The sequence below is a fragment of the Myotis davidii genome, unplaced genomic scaffold (assembly GCF_000327345.1).
Source record: "Myotis davidii unplaced genomic scaffold, ASM32734v1 scaffold666, whole genome shotgun sequence".
In the NCBI taxonomy this organism is placed as follows: Eukaryota; Metazoa; Chordata; class Mammalia; order Chiroptera; family Vespertilionidae; genus Myotis; species Myotis davidii.
In genome coordinates, this window is record NW_006296629.1 from 664,925 (window position 1) to 674,775 (window position 9,851).

General features: G+C 50.9%; 1 protein-coding gene across 6 annotated transcripts in view; it reads right to left on the reverse strand.

Moving 5' to 3' along the window:
* ARHGEF40 (Rho guanine nucleotide exchange factor 40) overlaps window positions 1–9,823 on the reverse strand; it is a 21,294-nt gene extending 11,471 nt beyond the window's left edge. For 2 of the 6 annotated variants that reach the window (XM_006772365.2, XM_006772364.2), the window contains exons 1-11: window positions 9,650–9,822; window positions 7,329–7,526; window positions 5,484–6,735; window positions 5,170–5,337; window positions 4,908–5,028; window positions 3,904–4,000; window positions 3,719–3,799; window positions 3,493–3,609; window positions 1,959–2,054; window positions 1,761–1,876; window positions 1,251–1,377 (exon numbers count right to left, since the gene is read on the reverse strand). In XM_006772365.2, coding sequence (XP_006772428.2) covers window positions 1,251–1,377; window positions 1,761–1,876; window positions 1,959–2,054; window positions 3,493–3,609; window positions 3,719–3,799; window positions 3,904–4,000; window positions 4,908–5,028; window positions 5,170–5,337; window positions 5,484–6,735; window positions 7,329–7,526; window positions 9,650–9,733 — 2,457 coding nt within the window. In that variant the 5' untranslated portion in view covers window positions 9,734–9,822. Of the gene's footprint in view, window positions 1–1,250; window positions 1,378–1,760; window positions 1,877–1,958; window positions 2,055–3,492; window positions 3,610–3,718; window positions 3,800–3,903; window positions 4,001–4,907; window positions 5,029–5,169; window positions 5,338–5,483; window positions 6,736–7,328; window positions 7,527–8,355; window positions 8,709–9,649 lie in introns of those variants that run through there. The other 4 variants (XM_015569572.1, XM_006772366.2, XM_006772363.2 and 1 more) reach the window with 4 other exon arrangements.
* Between the last annotated feature and the right edge of the window lie 28 nt (window positions 9,824–9,851).

Below are 9,851 nucleotides of genomic sequence, written 5' to 3' on the forward strand. Positions count from 1 at the left end.
ACTCATGAGCCAGGAGGTCACGGTTTGATTCCCGGTCAGGGCACATGCCCAGGTTGTGGCTTTGAGTGACTCATTGGTTTTTTGGGGTGTGCAGAAGGCAGCCGATCAATGGTTCTCTCTATCAGTGATGTTTCTATCTCTCTCTCCCTCTCCCTTCCTCTCTGAAATCAATAAAGTCATAAGAGTTGCGGGGGCTTGGGTAGCAGAATAAAGAGCTGGTATCAATAGTCATTTATTATTATTATTATTATTATTATTTTTAACTCCTTTTCTTTGTTTTCTAAGTGGGCCACAGTTTTCTGTGTATAGTTATCTAGAGCAAATTTCAAATGTTTAATTGGGGAGAGCATGAGGTTTCTATTGGTGGTGTTCCCTGCTGTGTTTTGCCATCTGCAAGCCACCCAGCTCCTCTCCCAAGGCCCCTGAAAGTTGAGCTTGGGAATCTCCCATCTTGCTTTGGGAAGGCTGGCTGCTGCTCTCGTGAGCCAAAAACATCTGCAGATGTTTTGGGCCTTGTAAAGACAGGGCACTGTGATGTTGCTTTTTTGTTTGAATCTATGACTGGCTGGTGTTCTTGAGTCTGTGTTGCACATTTCACCTAAAGCCTCCTCTCTGTTCTCTCCCAGAGCCGTAAGTCAGACCAGGTTTTCCTGCTTTTATAAATCTGATTTGGGGGGTTTTTTTTTTTTTAAATATATTTTATTGATTTTTTTACAGAGAGGAAGGGAGAGAGATAGAGAATTAGAAACATCGATGAGAGAGAAACATCCATCAGCTGCCTCCTGCACATCTCCCACTGGGGATGTGCCCGCAACCCAGGTACATGCCCTTGACCGGAATCGAACCTGGGACCTTTCAGTCCGCAGGCCGACGCTCTATCCACTGAGCCAAACCGGTTTCGGCTATTATTTTTAAGCTAAGGAGGTAGGCACTCCAGGATCAATCAGCTCTTCCCAGACCCCCTAGGACACTGAGCATCTCTCACAAACTTTAAGGAGACTTGATCAAATATACAATGGGAAGCGGAAAGGTGGTTTCTCTTCTTTGTTGGTTCTGTGATAGATACTATCTCCCTCGTGTTGAATCTCACACTGACCACGACTAACCTCCAGGGGAGGTAAGGAGAGAGGGAGGGTTAGTCAAGCAAGCCAGGTTAGGAGAACACCATCAACTCTATCAGTGAAAGGAGGGGTGGGGTGCTGGAGGCCAGGCCCCCAGGTGGAGTAAGAGGTCTGGGGGTCCTGGTTTACCTGCTGGAGTCGGTGCAGGCGTTGCCGCTGCTCCTTCTGTTGCACATGCAGGTTGGACAGGCACACAAGCTGGTGAATGGCTTCGTCTACCTCCTGATATAGTGTAGCTGGGCCTGGGCCCTCCAGCCTGAGGAAGGAGTAGGGCAGAATGAACCACTGCCCTTCCTTGTCAAGCCCCTCCACCCCTATTCCATCATCGCATCCCAACAAGAGAGATGGCACAGCATCATGGGTCATCATGTGGGCCTGGACTTGAATCCTAACTCTTTCATTTACTGACTGACCTTGGCCAAGACATTTAACATTTCTGACCCGCCAAATCCCCATTGGTAATCATAACTAGCACGTAGGGACCTTGTGAGGGTTACGAGATAAGTGGAAAAGCTTGCTATCTTGTCCAGATACATGCTCAGTAAGAATGTTCTGGCAGCTAAGGTTTATTGGCCACCCTCTGCTGTGTCTCCACCTGCCACGTCCACCTGCCCCAGCACACCTGCCCCTCCCTCATACTTGCTGCTGTGGGTGGAGCGCAGCCTCATCAGGATGGCACCCCCATCCCTCTGCAGTTCCATCAGCCGCGGATCTGCCAGCACCTTCTGTAGGGGCTCCGGCATTACTACCGCCTCCTGGGAGCAGGGAACAGTTGACAGTTGGGCTTCCACCAGAGAGTCCCCACCCCACGCCCTGTTGACCCATCTCACTTCATACCTCTCCCTCTGGCTCTGCCGCTCCCTCCAGCTCCGCAATGGCTTGCCGCACAGAGCCCAGCACACCCTGGCACAGCTGACACAGCCTTGCCACTTCCTGAAACATGCACACAGGGATGGAGTCCATGGGCAGAGTGGAGCACAGGGAGCACACGGGGCAGCCCCAGAGACCTTTGTGGAGGCAATGCTGGCTTCATTTCGCGACTTGGTTGCTTACTAATTGTATGACCTTGCGCAGGTCCAGAAACCCCCTGAATCTCGGTGTCCTCAACTGTCAAGCCCAGATAAGACATAAGGGAGTTTGTGAGGTTTAAAGAGGTGCTGCTGTGTAAGCACCCAGCATGGGCCTGGCACATTGTGGAGCTTAGTAAAAAAATGAGGCTCCTTTCCTTTGTCTGCACTGGGTCCTTACCCTATAAAACCCTCCTCCCAGCCTATTCAGATCCAGGTCCCATGTACATAACTTAGAGACCATGTTACAGACCTCCTTTGCTTCTTTTTTTTTTTTCAGACCTCCTTTAATACTTGGCTCAGATCAGGTTTACTCCTCTTTTCTTTTTTTAAAATATATATTTTTATTGATATGTGCAGGAGGCAGCTGATCAATGTTTCTCTCTCATCGATGTTTCTAACTCTCTATCTCTCTCCCTTCCTCTCTGTAAAAAATCAATAAAATATATTTTTAAAAAAATGATGAGAGAGAATCATTGATCGGCTACCTCCTGCATGTCCCCTACTGGGGATCGAGCCCACAACCCGTGTGCCCTGACCAAGAATCAAACAATGATCTCCTGGTTCATAGGTCAACGCTCAGCCATTGGGCCCCTCGGGCCGGGCTACTCCTCTTTTCTTGTATACATTTAGGTTCATAGAATCAGAAATTTTATCACAATAGATGTCCTTTGTGGGGGGGAATCCTGAGGCCTGGATGTTGGTGCAGGGAGCAGATACAGAAAGGCACCATCTCAGGAAGTGGTATACAGTAACTTATCCAACATCATGTGGAACCAGAATCAGACTTCCTGGCTCTCAACTCTTTCCAGAACCCCAGTGATGCTATTTTGCAGTTCTTCAGTTGTTTCTGACATCTCCCGCCAAAATTCACATGCAGCTTAATATCATACTAAGAATTTATTTAAGTACTAGGCGGTGTGGTTCAGTTGGTTGTAGCATCGTGCTATGCATGGGAAGGTCGTGGGCTTGATTCCTGGTCAGGAATCGGGTTGCAGGTTTGATCCACAGGAGGCAACCTATAGACGTATCTCTCTCACATCAATGTTTCTCTCTCTCTCTCAAGCCAATTAAAATTTTTGTTTAATATACTCATCCCATTTCCTCAGTAGCCCACGCAAGGTACATGCACCATATTTTGCTCATGGTTTGTGAGCCATAAGTATACTTGTTGAATTGAATGGAAGGGAAACCACTTTTTCCCAACCACTTAGTTGTGTCTCAGATCTGCCTTGTCTCCTAGAGTGTTCTCAGTGGGGTCATTCCTGGCTCCCCGTGTCCTGGGTGGAGGAAATGTAGCTTACCTGGTGTGTCTCTACCCAGTGGCTGGGAGAGGGCTCCCTGTGACCTCCCAAGTCCCACTGCAGCTCCTCTGGCTTGGCCACTTTTTTCAGATCATTCTCTGACAGCAACTCAGCACCCTGTAGACATATGGAGGCAGGGGGTTTCTCGCCTGGGTGCCACCCTTGGATTCCAGCTAACCTCTTCTCTCTCCACTACTGAGGGGCACTAGGTGGGAGGGGCTCAAACCTGAAATCCATGGAGCTCAGCCAGAGGGTCATCATGACTGAGAAGCAGCAGTCGCTGAATGAGACGGGGGTCTCCTGAGTCCTGAAGGAAGAAAAGGCCAAATCGTGGGCAACTGGGTGGCCTGGGATGGCCAAGGAGGGAAGAGTTAGGATCAGGAGAAGTACCTGTCTCAAGGGGTTGCTTACCTGAAGTTGACTGAGGACAGGAATGAGTGCTGGAGGCAGGGGTGGTGCCTTGCGAAGGTCTAGCAGGACGGACAGCCCCAGTGTCTGTAGATCAGGCCTGTGGGGGCAGGAAGAGCCAAGGAGGCAGCGTGTGTGTGTGTGTGTGTGTGTGTGTGTGTGTGTGTGGAATAGTAGCACAGGGTCTGGCTTTAGTGTTACTAGTTTGCAGAATTTAGTTCCTGGTATGTTTGGGAGGCAATGGGCAAAGGGCCAAAGTCTGGGATGTGTGTTCAAGAAATGGTGTGACCTAGCAATCAGCAGTCTATATTCACATGGCTATTGGGTCATAGGTCAGGGTCTGGAAAATTAAGAATTCTTTGCTCTGGAAGGAATAAATTCAATGCCACCATGTAGCAGGGTCCCTAATAGGTTCTTGGTGTTCAGTAAATAGTCGTTGAATAAATGAGTCAATGTCCTGATAGTCTAGAGCAGCGGTTCTCAACTGGTGGGTCGCGACCCCTTTGGGGGTCGAACGACTCTTTCACAGGGGTCGCCTAAGACCATCGGAAAACACATATATAATTACATACTGTTTTTGTGATTAATCACTATGCTTTAATTATGTTCAATTTGTAACAATGAAAATACATCCTGCATATCAGATATGTACATTACGATTCATAACAGTAGCAAAATTACAGTCATGAAGTAGCAACGAAAATAATTTTATGGTTGGCGGTCACCACAACATGAGGAACTGTATTAAAGGGTTGCGGCATTAGGAAGGTTGAGAACCATTGGTCTAGGGAGTGTTTCAGGATATTAAAAGTCAGCAGTGCTGATTTTAAGGATCTATGTAGGCATCCTGGGGGTTGCGGGTCAGTAAAGTCAGAAGTCAATGACTTGAAATTGTGAGAAATAGGTGTCCTAGGTGTCAGGAGGTTAGTGTCTTGAGAAGAGAGGGGTCAAAGTCCTCATGACCCAAGAGGTTAGTGTCCAGGGTGCCAGCAATGGGCCTCCGTTACCTGAGCAGTGAGTGCAGGTAATGAAGAGCAGTGCTCAGCATGCCTCGGGAGGGTGGGGGCTCCTCAGGAGGGCACGGTGGGGTAATGGTCAGCAGAGCTCGCCCACTATGGTCGACCCCTCCTGAGGACACAAAATGGCCAGACTGTCCTTGCTGGAGGCAGGCCTTCGCTACCTCCCACCCACTCTGCCTCCCTCTGTAGCCCACTTCAACTGCTTCTCTTCCGTTGTTCCCTTTCCCTTCGACCACTGATGCTCACTGACCAGTCAGGACGAGGAATCCAGATGCCATCAAGTCCCAAGCTATGTCAGGGTCATCAGAGATGGAAACCGGAGGTGCCTCTTCTGGGATCCTATCCCCTTTCACTTCCTGCCCAGGCTCCAGAGGTGGTGGTGGAGGGTCAGAGGGGAGCCCTTCGGGATCTGTGGGTCCTGCACAGACACAGACAGAGCCATGGGCCTGAAGTGAGACCGAGTATGGCTGTTCCACTCCCAGCCTCATCTCTGCTTCTCCTCCAGCCCCTTTCTGAGGCCTAACCTACACTGGCCCTTGCCCATTGGCCTCAGTATCACCTCACCTGCTGTGCACACCAGACTCGGGACCTTCTGTTCTCTCTCTTGGGCCTTCTCTTCCATAGTCCCACAGGCTTCTGGGGGATGCGGCTCCTTTTCATCTGCTGGTATGAGCTCCTCTTTCAGCTCAGACTCTGGCTTCTCCGAACCTTCGAGTTCCTCGTTAACCAGGCTGCCTCCTGGAAGCTCATGCTCACTTGGTGAAGGCAGATTAACAAGGGCTTCTTGTTGGCTGGTCTCTTCCTTGTCCCCAGGATTCAGCGGGACAGGAACACTGTCCCCTCCTCGGCTAAGAGCCCCTCTGCCTGCAGCTCGCTTCTTTCTCCTGTTTCCTTTGCCTGTTCTCCGAGGGGTGCCGGGTGGTCCTTCAGATCCCTGGCTCAAACCTCCCCCAACCTCCGATGGCCTCAGGGGGCAAAATTCAGAGGCTTCCCCCAGAGCCTCTGCTGGGGGCTCAGATACCTCCTGGGCTGCTGCCTCTGGGAGAGACTCAGCTTCAGGGGGAGACCCAGGGGAAGCCCCGCTGCTGCTCCCCTCACCCGGTGGGCGTGCCCCATCCTGGTCTGGAGGCCCCAGGCCCTTCTGGTGCATCCATGCTCGGTGTCTCCGGTGCCGGCCCTTCCCTCCAGCACCCTTTCGGGTGGGTACCGTCCGGGTTCTGGAGAGGCCTGAGGAGCCCTCAGCATCCGAGGGGCTCCCCCTCATGGGCAGTGTCACCTCCAGTAGCTCTACGTACTCGCCCTCAGGTCCTTCAGCAGGGGCATTGTGCCCATCCCCAGGACTCCTGGTGCCCAGGGCGTCTTCAGGGAGTGGAGGGCTGGGGAGCCCTGGTGGTCCGGAGGGTAGTTCTGGGGGCAACGTGCTTGGCCGATGTCCTACCATGAGGTTTCCTTTGTGCACAAATCGGGGGCAGATGAGCTCAGCCCAGGGCAGCCGCTGAATCCCAGAGGGTGCAGAGAGTAGGCAAGTACTGAGGCGACCTGTTGGCCGGTCCTTATTGATGCCTTGTAGCCACTCAGGTGTGAAGAGGTAGGCACTAGCCTCATTGGGCACAGGCAGCTCCTGTACACGCCCACCTCCTGGGGCCAGGCACTTAAGTACCAGGCGGGGTGCTTGGGCTGCTGAGGGCACCACTTGCAGGTAGAAGTCCCCTGGGCACAGCAGCTGCCAGGGAAGGGCTGCTAGCTGTACCACCACCTGCTCATGCAAGCAGAGGGGCCAGCCCTCATGGAAGAAGAGGAAACCGCTGTACTGGGCCTGGGGAGAGAGACAGGAGGCTGTGCTCAGGCCTCTGCTGATGAAACCCACAGGAGGGGGCAGTTAGAATGGAACCATCCTAGGCAGGAGTGGCCTTATGCCTGGTGGGTTATAACCCCAGGCGAGCAGGTGTTCATGTGGCAGAGGAAGGGCTTGGGACTGGTCAGTTTTCCGGTGGTAGGAAGCTAATTCCATGTGTGGGAGTAAGAACTGAGTCATGACAAAGACATGGGCAGCAGAGACCATTGTCTTGGAGGACTCAGAGACTCTCAGGAGGTTTTATAGCTAAAAAAGTGAAGGATCTCTATTGAGCCACATCGGGGAGAGTTAGTATCTTGACAATTGCTATGAGGGAAAAGATATCTGGAATTGGGTCTGGAGGGGCAGAGTGTTTTGGAGTTGATATTTCTTAGGGGCTAATTTTCGAGAAAGATGAGTGTCTGTGTGTTAATATCTGAGGGGCTGTGCCTCTGGAGAGATCAGGATCAGGGAGGCTCCCGTCTCTGGGTGGGGGAGATTAGTCAGCCTGCCTAGTCTCCGGAGTGAGGCAGAAGACCTTAAGGGAGGAAAAACAGGAATGCATGGTCACTCACACAGGCTTCTTGCTGGATCTTGGCAAGCAGATGCTTGGCGGGCACCAGGAAGTCCAGAGTGTACCTCAGCGCATCCTCCCGGTAAGTCCTTTCCACTACCTGGAACACCTGGCCCAACAGTGTGGGAGCCGTTGCCTCAAAGGGCGGGTACAGGGCGGCGAGCGTGCTCTGCACACAGTCTTCCACGGGCTCCGGCTCCTGGGAGAGACAAGACCAGGCTGCAGATCACCCCAGCATGGCTCCTTGGGAGTGGGCTGGTATGGGGCTGGCTGTGTCACCCGGGGTCCCACTGAGAGCACAGAGAGGGCACTCAGGAACTGCTGGCTGCATGAGCTCAGGATGGGAGTGGCGCTGGGCCAGTCAGAGTGCACAGGCCTTGCAGTGCACTCCCTGAGGGAGCTCTGAGACCTTGGCTGTGGAGATCTGGGGAGAATTTGTTGTGCATGTCTCTGATTAGGGCCATCCCTGATCTTAAGGATCGGGGTGATTGCACAGGCCCTCCCAGGAGAGTTGAGATGGCTACTGGGATATCAGGGGACTGAGTTATGGCTGAGAGCTCTGGAGGGTGGAGGGCTTTCACACAGCATCCTGCAAGCCCCTCCTCACAGGGCCTACCATCCACAGACCCCCTGCCCCCACCATCTTTAAAAAAAAATTAAAAAGCAGTTTAATTTTGACTGACAATACAATATCTTAGGCCATCCATTTAACCTCTATACCTCAGTTTATTTTCCTGTAAGATGGGTGATATTTGTGCTGTGCTCACAGTTGAGGTATACAACATTTAATGGTTTTATATGCATTTAACAATTTTTTAAAAAGCAAAAATACTAATTGTGAATGAAAAAGAGGCTACATAGCAAATCTGACAAGTTCAGTGGCCAATAGTAACCACACATAATACATTCCCAACTGGGTAAGTCATGATGGGTAGTCAAGCGCCAGACCTATAGCTTCCTTAGTAAAAGGTTAATCTTTACTTTAATAGAGCCCTGCCCATTGTTCTTGCGTAGCTAGGATAACATACCTTTCAAATGCCAGAGTAATCTTCATTTCCAGACAACTTGGAGGCATAAGCACCCTCAGGAGAGAGCAGGTGCACCAAAACTCACTGCTGCCTTGTTGTCTGCATATTATCTCTAGTGGCTGTAATGTTAAATGTTAACTACCCTGAACCCGTCAATGTGAAAGAAGTATATATCTCTCCATTTTGCTTTTTATTCAACCCCAGGTATCCCCTCCTCCCCTCTTTGCTTTCTCTCACCTCCTTAATCTACCACCAATGGATTTCCTGTAAACTTTCTTACATTTTCTCCTTTAATTCTAAATGTAAATAAGGCAATGCCAAACTGCCATTCTCAGGAGCATTTTCTCAATCTATTGAGATCTTGCTTCCAAGCATGTACTCAGTTTGGCTCAAATAAACTCTTTAAAAATTATTATTTTTTTAAACTAAATTTATTGGGGTGACATTAGTTAATAAAATTATATAGGTTTCAGGTATACAATTCTACATCATCTGTACGTGTTTACCACCCCAAGTCAAGTCTCCTTCCATCACCATTTATCCCCCCTTCACCCTCTTCCACTTCCCCCGACCCTCTCTTCCCTCTGGTAATCACCATACTGTTGTCCAGGAGTCTTTTTTTCCTTTGCTTAATCCATTCAACCTTCTCACTCACCCCTCAACTTCCTCCCTTCTAACAGCTGTCAGTCTGTTCTCTGTATCCATGAGTCTGCAGAGACCCCCATCAAAAGAGGTGGTGCCACCACCCATGAGTCATAGGCTAGAGATGGTGGTTGGATGGGAGGGAGCACTAGAGGGCTGTGTATCTTGAATCTTTCTAGCACCCTCTCTCCCCTCTCCCAGAGTGGCTGTGAAGCAATCACCCATTCCAGAGCATGTGGGATTGGGTTACAAAGAACTGGGTGGGGACAGTTGAAACAGGAAAAAGTCACAAAAGGAACATGTGGGGAAGGGAGAAGCAGGCCTTGATGGTCTGTATTGGAGCTGAAATCTTTTCTGATTTAAGCAGGACTCTCTCTGCCCATCTCCACCTGGAGCCACAGTCTCAAAAGACTCAGCCCTACTTCCTCCAAACTCACCTCCTAAGTGAATTAATGGGTTATCTTTCTCCATCCCACACTCTAGACAACTACCCCTCAGGCAAACTTATTTCTCCTTCAAGATGGCTTTGAAGTTCCTTCACCAGATTTAATCGCTGTAAATGCGCAAGGGGATGCTCACTGCAGAGTTTTTCCAGTTCTTTACCTGTCGGATCCCCAGCCCCCGCATTTGCCCTGAAGACAAAGCTGCATACCATTCTGCTCCGGGTCCCTCCAGCCAGAGTTGCCAGCCAGTCCTGACCATGAGAAGCTAGGGCAGCCACTCCGGACAGGGCCATTCCGTGCGTCACACAGAGACCCAGCCCCAAGGTGTGTGGGCGAGCAGACAGACCCCCAGTGTTCCCGGGCCTCCGCCAGCGCAGTGAACGTGGGAGGGGGGCGGGGGGAGATGGGCGG